Source organism: Bactrocera dorsalis, chromosome 4 (assembly GCF_023373825.1).
Source record: "Bactrocera dorsalis isolate Fly_Bdor chromosome 4, ASM2337382v1, whole genome shotgun sequence".
Classification (NCBI taxonomy): Eukaryota; Metazoa; Arthropoda; class Insecta; order Diptera; family Tephritidae; genus Bactrocera; species Bactrocera dorsalis.
In genome coordinates, this window is record NC_064306.1 from 44,555,636 (window position 1) to 44,571,414 (window position 15,779).

Here is a 15,779-nt window from a genome sequence, read left to right on the forward strand (position 1 = left end):
CATAAATCCATATGATTTTTTTTTAGACCTCACCTTCAAAAAGCGCGGGTCTCATTACTTTTTGGATAACATTCTTTTTCATTGCTTTTTGAAGGAAAAATACAGTTGAAGCACAATATTGGCTTGATGACGAGTTTCCGGACACTATCCCCAGAAAATCAACCATCAAGGATTGGTAAGCTAAGTTTAGACTTGATGAAATGAGCACCGAGAACGGTGAACACGGTGGACACCCAAAATAAGTTGTTACAACAGACGAAAACATCAAAAAAGTTCACAAAATAATTTTGGATGACCGTAAAGTGAATTTGTTCGAGATAGCAGCCACTCTAAAGATATCAACTGAACGTGTAAATTATATCATGCAGGAATTTTGCTGCGCAAAGTGGGTGCCGCGCGAGCGCAATGATGAGTTGTTAATTCGGAGCTGTGTGTGGAGACGTTCATTTGTAATAAAACAGAGTTTTTGCCTTTACATGTGATCATCATTTCCGCTCCGCGTCTGGCAGGGTTATGAGGTATTTATTTTAGAATGTGCATGATGGTTTTTATTGATTAACTTGGATAAGGAAGGACCTTCAACACAGCGACTTTTACAAAGCGTTATTAGACCGTTTGAAGAGTCTCTATAATCAGTGTATCACCCTTGAAGGGAACTACATGGAGTGTTCCAAAGTAAACAAGACTTTTTGAATCTAGCGCATATCTATATGTCGACTAGTGCGTTAGAATCTGCTATATTAATCGATTATCCAGTGAGAATTTCATGACATTTCATCGATTGGAAGTGAAGTTGCGTTTTAAGAGTCAGTATGTTTGTGTTATCGGTGCGAAAATGAGTTTCGAACAAAGAGCCAACATTAAATTTTGTTTTAAAATTGGTAAAATAAAATAAATTGATTTTGCCGAAAAAACCATTTGTTCTGTATTTTTTTTTAAGTTCTGTTTACTTTGGAACACACCTTGTATGTACAGTCTTAGTTCTTTTTATACTCTGCGCAGGGTTAAGTTTGCCACGAAGTTGGTAGCACCCAGAAGGAACTGTAGGAGACCATATAAAGTATAAATATAAATGATCAGTATGTTGAGCTGGGTCGATTTAGTCATGTCCGTCTGTCTTTCCGTCTGTTTGTATATATACGAACTAGTCCCTCAGTTTTTAAGATATATTTTTGAAATTTTACAAACGTAATTTTTTCTTCAAGAAGCTGCTTATTAGTCGGAACTGCCGATATCGGACCACTATAACATACATATATCTGCCATACAAGTTGAACGATCGGAATCAAGTCTTTGTATGGAAAACTTTCACAGTTGACAATGTATCTTCACAAAAGTTGGCACAGGTTATTTTCTAAGGCAGCAATGCAATCTCCGAAAAAATTGTTCAGATCGGTTAAATATAACATATAGCTGCCATACAAACTGGATGATAGGAATCAAATGCTTAGTTGGGGAAACTTCCTCATTTGACGATATATCTCCACGAAATTTGGTATGAGTTATAGTTCATAGAAATAATGTAATATCGGAAGAAATTGTTCAGATCGGCTCACTATAGCATACATATAGGTGGCATACAAACTGAACGATCGGAATCAAGGGCTTGTGTGGAAAACTTTCGCATTTGACGTGGTATCTTCACGAAATTTGACATGGATTCCGGCTTAAGGTAATATTATAATCTCCAAAAAAAATTGTTCAGATCGGATTACTATAGCATATAGCTTCCATACAAACTGAGCACATAGTTATTAAAAGAAATGCACCTGTGAAGGGTATATTAGCTTCGGTGCATCCGAAGTTAACGTTTTTTCTTGTTTTTATTTATCTTTTAAATAAAATGTTTCTTCAATAAAAAAAAACCAAAAAAATGTGTCTTTTTACTTAAAAGTGTATGCAACCTCTTAAATTAAAAAAAATATGAATGATAGTAATCCGAGCGCTGCTTTCCTTAATAAGCCAAAGCTTGATTTATAAAGAAAATGGTGATTATGGTGCTGAAACAAATGCTGTACAAATTGATAATCTCACAAAATATCTGGTTTTAAAACTGAAGCAACAAACGGGAGCGAACAAAACCTCGAAGTAATATTTTTCACGCTGAGTTGCCACGAAATACAAAATTTATTATTTTACATGAGAAAAAGTGTAATAAAACATATCATATAATTGTATGTATGTATATGCATATAGAGTAACAGTAGGTACATAAATCCATACAAGAATGTTATGTGTATAAGCGGAAGCAAGCATTTTATTAAACCCTATCATCTTCCACGAAGGCTGAAGGTATGGCAAAACAACAGGGTAACACGATGGCGTATACGCAACCACAAATAAACGGAACGTTGCAAACGGGGGACGGTCACGAGCATATACAATATGGCTGCCAACCCCAATAAGAAACAGGAGTCAGTACCCAATCGTAGCGCTAATATAGGATCCATTAATGGGCCGTTTGTTTGCAAGTCGGCATATTTGTTTACTCGCATGTAAGTAACTATGTACACATGTGTGTATGTAAGTATGCTTCTAGGCATAAATTTGCGTGTTTTTCGTGGCACTTATACGGGTGTATGCGTATAGCCGAACACAGTATGCTGTCATGCTCTGGACGACTACTTTCTACCAAGACCCCTCACCTATACTTTTACATGCAAAAGTGCATAAGCGTTAGAAAATTATAAAAAAAAGGGAAAGTTCATAGCAATTTGAAATCCATCAAAAACGAAAGTTAAAATAAAAAATATTAAGGGAAAAATAATTTACGAAAATAAAGGGGAGGAAAGTGGTTGAATATTTAAGGATAAAAAACTCTTTATCTCGATTTTCTCCAAAACTACGAGTCCTATTGAAAAAAAGTTATAAGGAAAAGATCTATATCTATCCCAGAGTTTTTACACAAAAATTCAACATGAATTCCATAACTGCACCTTATTTTGGAATGATTGCTTTCCAATCGTCTGTTTCAGTTCCCGCCAAAGGTTTTTAATTGGATTCAAGTTAGAGGGCTGACTTGGCCTATTAAGAGAACCCGCGTCGTTGTACTGAAACCAATCTGCTATCAACTACGAAGTATGTTTAGGACATTTATGGTGTTCTCCAATATATCTTTATATTGGAATCTATTCATAGTGTCGGTAAGATGATGTATTGGCCACATACCATATCATGAAAAGCAGCTCCCGACCATTATGTCCACCATGTTTAACATTTCTTTTTGTAAATGTAACTCTTTGCCATTTGGACGGCGAACATTGCGTCTGGCATCATTGTCGTACAAATGAATTTTTGTTTCATCGCACAAGATATTGCGATATTTTTTTCCGTTACCTAGACTGGACCAATTTCCAAGATTTTTCACGATTTTGTAAACTTATCCTAAATTTCTTTGTTGCAATAAAGATATTGCGATAAAGATATTGAACAATAGACTGCCACGCTTATTTCACCCCTCATTCACCATTTTCGTTTCACTCAAAAACTAGGTTATTTGAAATTTTCACATAAATTTTGAGGTTATGTGAAAAAAATTCGTTTATAAAAGTTATAAATCACTTCATTGCTTACAACATTGACATGTACTTTTGCCGGAAATCAAGATAAACCCTTTTTAACCACTAAAAATTCAACCACTCGTTGCTTTTCCGGATGAGTTTTCTATATCTCGGCTGGGATGACCTTCACTGCCTTCTATTAATTCTGTTTTTTTGCATTTTTATGCGATCTCTACTCAAAGTCGTTTATGCAATGGATTTAAAGTTTTTCTCCGAGTATTGCATTGACACATTTCATAAGTAAAATGTGTAGAGTTGATCCATAAGATATGTTGAGGGTCTCTGCTCTCTCTTTAACATTGTTTTAACAATGTTCAACACAAAATTAAGGCAAATATCAAAAAAAAAGTTAAAAATACGAAAAAAAGGAAAACTCAGCTCAAAAATTCTATGATGACAATAAGTATGAATGAATTCAAGACAGTGATTTTCGACTACAGTTGAAAATAGAAAGTTTTTACAATATGCTCGATTTATACTATATATGAAAGAAGAGAGAAACCTTACAGCAAACTGTTTAAAGTATCTGCTTATAATTTTTCGTACTTTTTTTTAAGGAAAAGGGCAAATAGCTGAGCATTTTATAAACGATAGAAGTGCTACACTGTTTCAACGACAGTCGTGTCTACGTTACAGGAAGTGTCTCGGATTTTTATCCGGCTAACTGGGCAGTAATCTTTAAAATTATTTCAGAAATGTTTTCCGCCGCAACAACAACAGTAATCAATCACATAACAGTTTCGTGAACGCAACTGGAACAAACTCTAAAACAATTTTTGCGTTATATTTCACTGCATTGAAATTATTATACAATATAAGTATGTATGTATGTATATCACTAGCATTTTGTGCACTGACGGTAGTTACACGTCTCAATGTAAGAAAATACATCATCACTAATCTATTTACTTATATTGTTTGTATATATTTAATTTGTTGCAAAAATATAAATTGTGGTTAACTAAGTTCAAAGTGAAATGGTGAAGGACATATGTATGTACATATTTGACACAATTTGCAGTATTTAAAAAAACGAAATTCCAGCAAAATATTATTTAGAGAGCAAAATTAATGAATATACATATGTATATCGGTCATATTAAGTGCCTTTGCGTGTTCTGATTAATACCCCTCCAAACCAATCAACTTTTTCTGTCAATAAATCAAAGCTTTTTCATACGTACATATGTATGTATGTATGTATATATGGCATATTAATTTATGTGCATAAATATATGCTTTTTCTTAGCACTAACCTTAAAACGACTCATTTTTCGTTGCTTAATGAGTGGCATAATTTTTGTTGTCCTCTACACTCGCACTAACTACTGGATATGTCACCTGATCTAAATATTTATGTATGGAATAAAGTATAAGTAAATATTCTCACAACGTCTTCGTTCAATGACACGGTGAGCAACACTGTTACACTTATGTTGGATTATTTTAGTTTTTCTTTGCAGTTACATTTTCCACAAAACAAATGCAAAATACGAGTAGATACTAACATGTGCACATTTTAACGTTGTTTACTTTATTTTTATATTTTATTTTTGCACAAATTTCTATAAATTTACTATCCCATCATAAGAAATAACTAATTACAATAACAAAAATTCATCGCAAACGCAAAATTCAGTCAGCCAAAGGCAATGAGTCGGCCAAGTCACAGTACGAAATATCTCATATAACCGGCAAATGGCAAACAAACCGCACAGACAGCACGTTGCTGAAAGAGTTGCTGTTGCAACGAAACTGAAAATCTCAGCAACAAAACACTTCGGCTATCAGTTGGGAATGCCATCCACATCACTTGCCAATGCTAGAAATGGTAGCATGTGGCGGTGGCAAAGCCAACAATGAAGGTAGCGCCTATAAACAGCCAAGACAGGGGAGAGGATAGGAATCGAAGTGTGGTTAACTATGGGAAAAGCACCTTGACAATATAAGAAGTGGTATTAACAACGAAGACGACCACTGGGACCATATTACACACTAATAATAGTAAAGTTGATAATGGAGGAACCATTAAGTGAACAGGAACTGAAGTTTAAGGAAAATTTACATTTAAAAAAGATGGGCTTAAAAACAAATTTGCATTACGGTTTAACGTTTTTTCCTTTTATTAAGGAATTATTATTTTGCAATAACAAACCTGACGACTTTTTCGCTAAAAAACAATTTTTTTCCATTTTTTTCCTTAAAAACAAAAAATGGGTTTTTCGAAAAATCTCGGTGCAAACTGAAAAAAAACTATTATTAAACGATACGAGACATGATATTTTGATATCGGATGTTTCAGCGCCACATTATCCGCCGGCAAACCCACTTTTTTCCGAGGCATCTTTGAATACTTGGTGCTATTGCAGTAGTTTTAAATATGTCTCCATGAATATGGGCATTGTAATATACCATTGGATTAAATAAAAATTATTTAAATGCCTCATAAAAGAAATCATAAAAATGGGTCTTGTTTTACTCGAATTCAAATAACTGTTGACAATGAATTTGTATTCTACTTTTGTTCCGAGTAATGTAACTCCTGCTTATATTTACATTTATAGCTTTCAGCATTTGTTAAAGTTATTATTTCTATTAATGACTAAGTTTCTTATCGGAGATGCTTAAATGTATCAAATTGGGACAATTTGAAAAATTCCTCACCGCGTTTAGGCAAATTGAACCCAAGCACACAAAGCCGCACATGACCGATTGTACGCAAATATATAGTATTGCGCATGCCTAATTTGTTTCCAATAAATAAATACTGTAAATAAATAATATTTGGCAATACATCTACCGATCCGCGTGAATATTTCATTTTACAAAATATTTATATATTTACCCTGACTCCAAGAAAACGCGCCTCGAGCAGCTCCTGCTTTCTCGGGTCCAACGAAGCTTGAAACTGATCCATTGCCTTGCAAATTTGCAAATTCACACTTATAATATATAAAATTATATTTTAGCACTAGTTATTTTTCACTAACAGCGTAATATATTGCGATTCAAAACAATTATTATTGCGAAAAATTACATTCACCAAAATTTGTCCGCGAAAACCGGCGTACACTGCTTTACCGACGTACAATTAACGCGATCAAAACAAACAAAACAAACGCGAAACGTATGAAAAATGGCAACACTTATCCCAATTTTATTATTAATACGGCAGTTCTCCGGCTTAAAAGCAAGGAGATAAAACATACGTAATAAACACAAAAACAAACGTACTATTTACGTTACGTCGCTTACAACGTTACGTTGGCACATTTTATTTTACTGATAGTAGCCGTGTCTCTCCCCCTTGCAACCGCACTAATACAAACAAAACTGCAATTTTACGCGCTCCAACATGGTTCATTCACACTTTCTTATAGCAAAATATACAATTTTTTCCAAAGCGTGTATGTCGTGTATTCACTGATTATCGATTTTCACTTATTTATTGTATATTTTTAGGTTAAAATCCCGATTGTTTGTGAAAGAACACAAACTAAAAATCAACGCGAAAATTTTAGCGGAAGAATAGTTGTCAGAGCAAACTGCACACAATATTACACACACACAAACGAAACTAATTTCATGTGAGCGCCGAAACAGCTGCGGTTGGTTTGAATGCTGCCACTTTACATAAATTTCGGTCGAATTAAAAAACTCATGGAAACGTCAACAGAAGTCGCTGGGAGCGCTGTTAGGTAATTTACCGGTGACTTAACCGATAGATGGCTTCCAGAGACGGAATGGAATTACAGTCTACATATATGAGAGTATTATATAATTACTATAATAAGAAGTATTGAAAAAATAGATTTAAGGACTTTTGTATTGTTTTAAAGAGTAATATAGAATTATGTAGTAGTAAGACTTAGATCTTATTGTTGAAAAAGGTAGCATTTGATCTAAATGCATTTTAAGACTCAGTTTCTTTTGCTTCTTTATACTTTGAACAGGGTAAATTAAGTTCGCAATGAAGTTTGTAACACCTGGAAGAAAACGTCAGCAACCGATTTAGCCATATTCGTCTCTGTATCGTGCGTCCGTTTGGCTGTCTGTATATATGTATGTATGCGAACTAGTCTCTCGGTTTTTGAGGTTTCGCTCCAAGTTTTTGCACACGTTCTTTTCTCTTAAAGAAGCTGTTCATTTATTGGAACCGCCGATATCGAACCACTGTTGCATACTATATAGCAGCCATACAAACTGAACGATCAAAATAAAGCTCTTGTAGGAAAAATTTTGTATTTGAAAAGATATCTTCAGGAAATTTGGCAAAACTTTGTGCACACGAGTCACATTGTCGGTGTTTGTCGTAGTCGCAGGTTAGGTCGTATTTCGCAGTCGTAGGGTTTCATCAGCGCCCTCTTCCCGGCCCTCCAAAAAGGCCTGGTGCCACCGAAATACACCATTTCTAGCTAAAGCAACATCTGAATAAGCCTGCTTGATCATATCGACGTCTGTCTTTGTCGCAGATTTACCGAGTTTCACACAGAATTTAATCACATACCTCTGCTCTAACGAATGCCTCATTTTCGGCTTGCACCTCTCTCAGAAACACGTCACGCGAAAATGTTTGTCCTGGCTCTCCAGGTGCTCGGAGACAACTGACCAGCCGCTCGTTCATTAGATAGGAACGCCCTCTACGGAATCCAGTCGGTAGTACTATGCTACGTTCCGAAGTACAATCGCGGCGGAAGAAAATCAGTCCTATTACTTTCCGAACAAACCCTGTAAGTATGAGAGGACCTTAAAGACCTCAAACCACTCACTTTTAGATTAATTCACATATCTTGAGAGCGGCTCGACAGATTTCAACCAAATTTGGTAATTCAGTGATCCTTTTCTGATAGTAGTATGTCTGTGTGCTACAAATGGGTTAGATCGGATCCAATATATCGAATATAAATATTTCCGAAATTTCCGAGTGATTTTGTACTGCATATATTGGTCATTAATAAAATCGGATGAAAACTCGCCATAGACCTCCTATAAATAACATGCCTTGTGTACGTGAAGGTAAAGCCAGGGAACTTTGATCTTTGGAAGTTGTAAAAGTATAAAAAGTTCGGTTATACCCGAACTTAGCTCTTTTGCTTTTTGCTAGTACATACTAAACGTATTATCTTTGGAAGTAATAATTCCACTTTATTTATCTCATTACCGATTGTATAAATTCTCACAAGTGTACATTTTTCGAACGTAAATTAAAATATTTCGCTATTTCCGGTGCTGATTTGTCACTGATGCCTCTAGCCACTTTAGTTATAGCCCTATTGACGAGTTCCTTTTGATGCAAGTCATCTGCAGCGCTAATTATTTGGAATAATGTTTCATTATCGACATCTAAGAATTGATCTTTCCATGCTTCCATGTTGTTATTGTCCAAATCATAAGACGCATCCTCACATTTTTCGGCCCATATGATAATGCGACGCAAAATGTTTGATGTGATTTTATTTAATGAGATGCAACCTTCTTGGTCCGACACCTTTTTCGCTTCTTGAACTACCTGCGATTTCTCAAATAATGAGTCACGGGTGCCGAGCACTTCCCCATCCTTGGTACGAATTCTCAAATCATTTAGTGCCATGAAATATGGTAGCGAATATACTATTGTATGTAGGTATGTATGTATGTATGTACTTAAGTACGTTAATAAGCAGTTGTAAATGCTACGTTGCCATACCTGAACTGAGCTCAAATAGTATTTTGTTGTTAACTATAAAGTGCCAGAGTGTTCAGTTTGTAGAAGTAATGTACGTTTGTTTGTATGTATGTATGTACGTAAATATGTATTAAATAACGTTTAATTGGCGCCTTACCCTCTACAAATGTACTATACACTGTTTATATTAACAATTTAATATTATATTGTATAAATTTTTTATGTACGTTATGCCTTTGAAGCTTGCTGTTAGACGAAGACAGCAACTGTCGTCATCTAATTGACTTCCTATGAAATTAGAAATGTAAAATTGTGTAAAAGTCTGTGATTTGGATTACAACAAAAACTGATACTACATATGCATATTATGACACCGCTTACGGTAAGAACCTGTCCGATACTGGTTCGGTAAAACACAAAGTCGATCTCGCTTTATTCAACCGCTCTCTAACACGCTCACCTGCATTAAAACATTGTCAACTCCTCACTTCTGCTTCTAACGCGTAAAACACTTTTCTCATTAAACTTAGTTTAATTTAACTGTTGCAATAACAACAACCGTTAATTTTCTATATAAGTGCCTGTTATGCGCTTCACACACCTTTCATTAAGAAAATTTGTAATATAACTAGCAAAATAAAATTTACATGTCTCAATTTACTGAAACTGTTCTCACGAATCCAATCAAGATACGAAGTCACATTGGTATAAAAAACGGGGGTACCACATCTATAGCCAAATGCTACAATAGCCGTTACACTGCCATTGCATATCAACGGACCACCCGAATCACCATGGCATGCATTTTGTTCAAAATCATCCTCATCGGCAGCACACATCATGCCAAAATAAAACCGAGAGGTTCTCTCTATACAGAATTCAGTTGGCATTATATAGACATCGGCGTGTAATATTAAATCTGGCATCGGACCCGACTAGAATAATTAACAGTTGAAGTACCCATTTATTGTATTATAATAGCTTTTACTCACGGTAAAAATGCGACCCCATCCAAGCACGGTGCATTTTGTATACGGAGGCAATATGTTGGTTTGCAGACTAATGCTCTGTGCTGAAACACCGTCTTCATATATATTTTTTAACAACAATAACAAAGCAATATCATTTCGATTAGTCTGAGGTTCGTAGCCGGCGTGTATTATAATTCTATCAACTTTTAAGGCTTGTGTTTTTTCAGTAACAACCAAGCGCCTTGGAGTTCCAGCTACGACCAATAAATCATATTGGGCTGTCGCTGAAATTAGATAATTGCTTCATACTCATTAAGATTTTTTTACACGAACCTCAAATTAATACATCATACAAACACAATGAGCTGCCGTCAGAATAACTTTGGGTGAGATTATGGAGCCCGCACAGTAGTGATCATCTCCAAAAAACCTTTTATATTTTTTTTCTCGTATGGAGACAACATATTTTGCCAAATTATCTATCTTGGGACGATAACCGCCGGTTACCAAAAATCTATATTTTTCTTTAGCATCTTCCATTATGATCTTGCTATTGTTTTTTGCACAAAGATATGTTTCCAATTGTAAAATGTTGATCAAAACTATTGACACTAAAATATTTTTCATTGAACACATTTTCAATTTCTTATAAACAGGATTCAATACCAATTATAATAATAATTTCATGAGACTAAAAAAATTAAATCGATATGTATTCCAAAGTGAAAAGGTGAAAATGTCTAAGTTCGGTTGAAGTTAGTTTGTATGTACATACATACATACTATGTATGTAAATAATAAATATTTTTACCTCGGATGTTCTTCAGATACTATGACCGTTTGCATCCTCAATGGTAGTCCCCTTGTCGTTGGTGGGACGCTTAACTGCTTGGTCATCACCACTATTCAAGGACCCTGTCGCTGGAGTTTCCTGCCCTTTTCGGCGAATATACATGGAAAGACTACTGTCCCTACACCAGCCAAAAGCTTCCGAAAGAAGATGGTAGTTCTTCTCTACCTGGTTTTGTCTCAAGAGGCCGCTTAAGGGGTTATATACCTTTTTTAATTTCAAAAAATCGAAAATTTTTTATTGCTTTATCTTAAAGAAGAACTCCTTGAGAACATTTTCATTGAGATTCGAGCAGTAAAAAAAGTGATCGCATTTCTAACCTGAACTTGAAACTTTAAACGCGAATATCTCGAAATGGTGTTTTTTGAAAAATGACTTTGCGGTGACATGGATTGGCGGAAAACTACTGAACCGATTTTCTTCAAATTTTTTTTTTAATGTTGGTAATGAAGTTTTTCTGTGCTTGAACGATCGACTTTTTACGCATAAAATTTTTTTTTTTTGAATTTTTTAGTGAAATTTCTAGTGACCGAAAAGTTCATTTTTTGCATAAAACGTTCCCGTGTGCACAAAAAAAAAGTCATAAAAACGATCGTTCAAGCAAAAGGAATTACGCTAAACTAATGAAATTTGTTTACTTTTATTGTTTCAGTTGACTTGTTCGACCTGGGGAATTGTCACCGCAAGGTTCTGCCCACATGAAGCCATCTCACTTAACTCCTTTTTTCCTGTGGTCCGAACCCGTTGGAACAGCTCCAGCTAACAGCTTTGGCTAAAATGGTACTTTCCCACATGGAGGGTCTAGGCACTCGTTACAACAACAACAGCAACGTTCTAATCAATTACTAGCTTCTTGGAGAGCAAAGGACGTCGCTGTTAAATCGAATGTAGAATCACTCCCGTCTTTTTATTCTCTTAAATACCTTCAACATAAATCGCCACTGTACCAACTTCTATGTATGTATGTACATATGTATAACACAATAATTTATAGTAAACAATTAGGTAAAAATTTATAAGAGCGATTTCTCCCAAAACTTTACCGAATATTTTTAATCTTAGGAAGTCTTTTAACTTACTTTATACATACATATGTGTGGTTTTGATGCGAACGCAACCTGGTGTGGGCTTCGTCATTCATTGTGCAGAATGTCGAATCGTCAATCGTCGTTCCGCCAGCTCCATCCCCCTACGATCGTTTGACAGGCAGGAATGCCAAAGATCGTGGTGCGCGTTAAAATCGCATCTACCAGATGGTTTTCACCACGAAGTAGCGCGCCTATATTCGGGTGATATCCTGTAGGGCAACATATAACAGGGGGATGTATATATTAAATATTTCAAGCTCGACATCGCCTGGCCGCATAGCTATACCCTCACATTCTAGGGTAGTATCCTTGTGGTCGCTCACTTCATCGATTAGACGACATTGCACGGTGTTGTGCAATATGAAGGCTAGGCTACCACCATTATCTCGCTCGCAATCCTTACGTATTACTATGAAACCGGCACAATTCAGAAGATCTGAGGGGCTGTTTAGCTTTAGCTTGGTTTTTTGAACCACAGCTATCGATACGCCTTCCTGATTCATATCTATCTCCTCGATCTTACTCTGAAGTCCGTTGCAGTTAAATTGAAGAACGCGGGTTTGTCGCTGGTGTCCGTGGATGATGCTGGGGGTGAGGGAGTGGCGTGTTGGTGGTGGTTGTTGCAGCTGCAGAACACGCAGGGGCGGTTGTCGTACTGTGATGTAGATTGGAGACGCCACTGTTGTGTGTTGCGGGGGCAGACTCCAGCAGCATGGGGCAACGTACGACTCACTCCATTCACGCATGGTGCGCAGGCCGGAACACGCCGCGAAGTGACACCAGCCAGTGCCGAAATTGCACTTAACTGATGTGATGTTCCGACATATGACGGTCTGACACACGGAGAATAGTGAATTAATCGGAATACGAGTAATCAGTTAATATAGTTGCTGTGGATAAATGGATATGTTGGTAACATTGAAACCGCGATCATAGCACTATTGTGCCCTCTGATTCTTTCACATTATTTCGTTCAATACTAAAGCCTCGGATGCTTGAGGTATTGATGGATTTAATGTAGTTTTGCCTCAGAATGACTCCTGGAAGCGTCAGCCTTCTTCTAGCTACAGCATCGCATGTCACGATATGTGCTTTGGTGTCTCCGATTTTACCTCACAGCACCGACAAGTTTCGTCAGAGTACATTTCTGTGCATATGTTCGTTCAGTCGGCAGTGTCCTCTAAATCATGTTATTATACTTAAGTTATTTTTAATAAATAAAAAAAGATTTTTATCTCTTCTGGTATTGTAGCCGTTTATTAGTTACTTTGATTGTCTTATTCCGTCACTACTAACCAGTATCTTTCTTCATTTTCTTTTTTTCATGTCTCATTTCCTTCTTTATCGTGTGTCTGCTTATTAGATAGAAAGGCACAGGGCCTGTTGCCGGGGCCGCTACTTTCGCAAGTTTGTTTGCAATTTCGTTTCCTCCACTACCTGTATGTCCGGAACCCTAAATAGCTGAACATTATTCCGTTCGCCTACTGCAATTAGTTTTCTGACACTACTGCGGATTTATCTTTTTTTCCTCTTACCTAACCTTTAGGGGATCATGACTTCTGCCATAAAGCGATGACCAGATCATTCGACCCCTTATGCGACTCATTCACTATAGCCAGTTCTTTCGGAGACAAATACCACTTAGGACTTTTATAGCCTCAGGATAGCTGTGTTTTCGGCCAGGCCTTAGTGTATGTTGCTTCGTCTCTTCTGTCTCTTCCTAAAAGTGAGAGCGTTAAATACCTCGGCATGCACTTGGACTAACAATTAACTTGGAAACAGCACATACAAGCCAAAAATAAACAATTAAAAATAAAAACCAAACAACTTTATTGGCTACTTGGACATACATCGCAGTTACATCTTGAAAATAAATTACTATTATTTAAATCTATACTAAAACCTATACGGATATATGATGTGCAATTTGGGACACTGCTTGTAGTTCAAATATTGAAATTCTACAAAGATACCAATCGAAAACTCTAAGATTAATTAAAAACGCACCTTGGTTCATAACAAATAAAGCCATTCAATCAGACCTGACAAAAGGTATATTGTTAAAGATGAAATTAAAAGATTTAGTTCAGCATATTTGCACAGGATAAGTTATCATGACAATCCGTTGGCAGTCATGTTATTAGATGATAGTAATGAAACTAAAAAGACAAAAAACAGTGTCAGGCATCAAAAACTGATACTACAATTGTATATTATGACACCGCTTACGGTAACAATCAGTCCGATACTGGTTCGGTAAAACACTAAGTCGAGCTCGCTTTATTCAACCGCTCTCTAACACGCTCACCTGCGTTAAGACATTGTCAACTCCTCACTCCTGTCCCTAACACATAAACCATTTTCCTCACAAAACTTAGTTTAGTTTAACTGTTGCAATAACAAAAACCGTTAATTTTCTATATAAATAATATATAAATAATTATAAATGCGCTTCACATACCTTTCATTAAGAAAATTTGTAATATAACTAGCAAAATCAAATTTACAGGCCTCAATTTACTGAAACCGTTCTCACGAATCCACTCAAGATACGAAGTCACATTGGTGTAATAACCGGCATGTTCGGGTATACCACATTTAACGCCAAACGATACAATACCCGTTACACTGCCATTACATATCAGCGGACCACCTGAATCACCACTGCACGAATCTTTCTCAGGATCAGCCAAATCGCCAGCACACATCATGCCAAAAGCATATTTGTCAGTTCTAGCGTCACAGTAATTGTCTGGCATTATAGAGACATCGACATGTAATATTTCATCTGGCATCGGGCCCCTCTAGAATAATTAATAATTACAATTCCCACATATTTTTTTTATAAAAGCTTTTACTCACGAAAAAAACTCGACCCCAGCCAAGCACGGTGCATTTAGTATAGGGCGGTAAATGGTGGGTTTGCAGACTAATTCTCTGTACTGCAACACCGTCTTCATATATATTTTTTACCAACAACAATATACCAATATCATTTCGAAAAGTTAACGGTTTGTAGTAGACGTGTCGTATAATTTTATCAACTTTTAAGACTTGTGTTGTTTCAGTAGGTACCAAACGCCTCGGGGTTCCCGCCACGACCGTTAAATCTGACGGTTTCAGCCGTATTCGGCTGTGACTGAATTTATAGAAAGGCTTATGTACTCATTAATACATTTTTAAACATCAAACAATTAGATTACCGCTTACAAACACAATGTGCTGCGGTCAGAATAACTTTGGGTGAGATTATGGAGCCGCCACATTTGTGATCATCTCCAAAAAACCATCTGTGTTTGCTTCCTCGTATGGAGACAACATATTTTGCCAAAGTATCTATCTTCGGACGATAACCGCCGGTTATCAAGAATTTATATTTTTCTTGAGCATCTTCCATTATGATCTTGCTATTGTTTTTTGCACAAAGATATGTTTCCAATCGTAAAATGTTGATCAAAACTATTGACACTAAAATTTTTTCAATTGAACACATTTCTAACTTCTTATGAATATGATTCAATAATAGTAATAATAATTGAATTATGCTTGATGTAAGACTCAACATTTCAAACTGTTATGTAATCGAAAGAAAAGTTTTGTTTATAGTTTTAACTTTTCGTGACTAATATTTTGTTTTATTTAGAA

General features: G+C 36.1%; 4 protein-coding genes across 7 annotated transcripts in view; all 4 read right to left on the reverse strand.

Moving 5' to 3' along the window:
- The window catches only part of LOC105222577 (serine/threonine-protein kinase tousled-like 1), a 206,378-nt gene extending 199,269 nt beyond the window's left edge, over window positions 1-7,109 (reverse strand). Inside the window, exon 1 of one of the 2 annotated variants that reach the window (XM_049455861.1) lies at window positions 6,406-7,109. In XM_049455861.1, coding sequence (XP_049311818.1) covers window positions 6,406-6,477 — 72 coding nt within the window. In that variant the 5' untranslated portion in view covers window positions 6,478-7,109. The remainder of the gene's footprint in view (window positions 1-6,405) is intronic. The other variant, XM_049455873.1, reaches the window with a different exon arrangement.
- A 1,570-nt stretch (window positions 7,110-8,679) lies between these two features.
- Window positions 8,680-9,287, reverse strand: LOC125778321 (uncharacterized). The gene has a single exon (XM_049455282.1). The coding sequence runs from the start codon at window positions 9,148-9,150 to the stop codon at window positions 8,737-8,739; it is 414 nt and encodes a 137-aa protein (XP_049311239.1). The 5' UTR covers window positions 9,151-9,287; the 3' UTR covers window positions 8,680-8,736.
- A 531-nt stretch (window positions 9,288-9,818) lies between these two features.
- Window positions 9,819-10,832, reverse strand: LOC125778320 (duodenase-1-like). Its single transcript, XM_049455280.1, has 3 exons — window positions 10,550-10,832; window positions 10,218-10,480; window positions 9,819-10,160 (listed from the first exon to the last, which is right to left on the reverse strand). The coding sequence occupies exons 1-3, from the start codon at window positions 10,830-10,832 to the stop codon at window positions 9,819-9,821; spliced, it is 888 nt and encodes a 295-aa protein (XP_049311237.1).
- A 561-nt stretch (window positions 10,833-11,393) lies between these two features.
- LOC105233205 (anionic trypsin-2) lies at window positions 11,394-15,638 on the reverse strand. Of its 3 annotated transcripts, none has more exons than XM_049455284.1 (6): window positions 15,338-15,638; window positions 14,997-15,273; window positions 14,596-14,938; window positions 14,364-14,522; window positions 14,142-14,293; window positions 11,394-13,854 (listed from the first exon to the last, which is right to left on the reverse strand). In XM_049455284.1, exons 1-4 carry the CDS (start codon window positions 15,625-15,627, stop codon window positions 14,509-14,511), a joined length of 924 nt encoding a protein of 307 aa, XP_049311241.1. In that variant the 5' UTR covers window positions 15,628-15,638; the 3' UTR covers window positions 11,394-13,854; window positions 14,142-14,293; window positions 14,364-14,508. The 3 variants fall into 3 exon arrangements, with proteins under 3 accessions (XP_049311241.1, XP_049311242.1, XP_049311240.1); XM_049455285.1 differs by lacking the exon at window positions 11,394-13,854 and adding an exon at window positions 13,899-14,095 and having other exon boundaries at window positions 14,177-14,293; XM_049455283.1 differs by lacking the exon at window positions 11,394-13,854 and having other exon boundaries at window positions 14,026-14,293.
- Window positions 15,639-15,779: the final 141 nt, after the last annotated feature.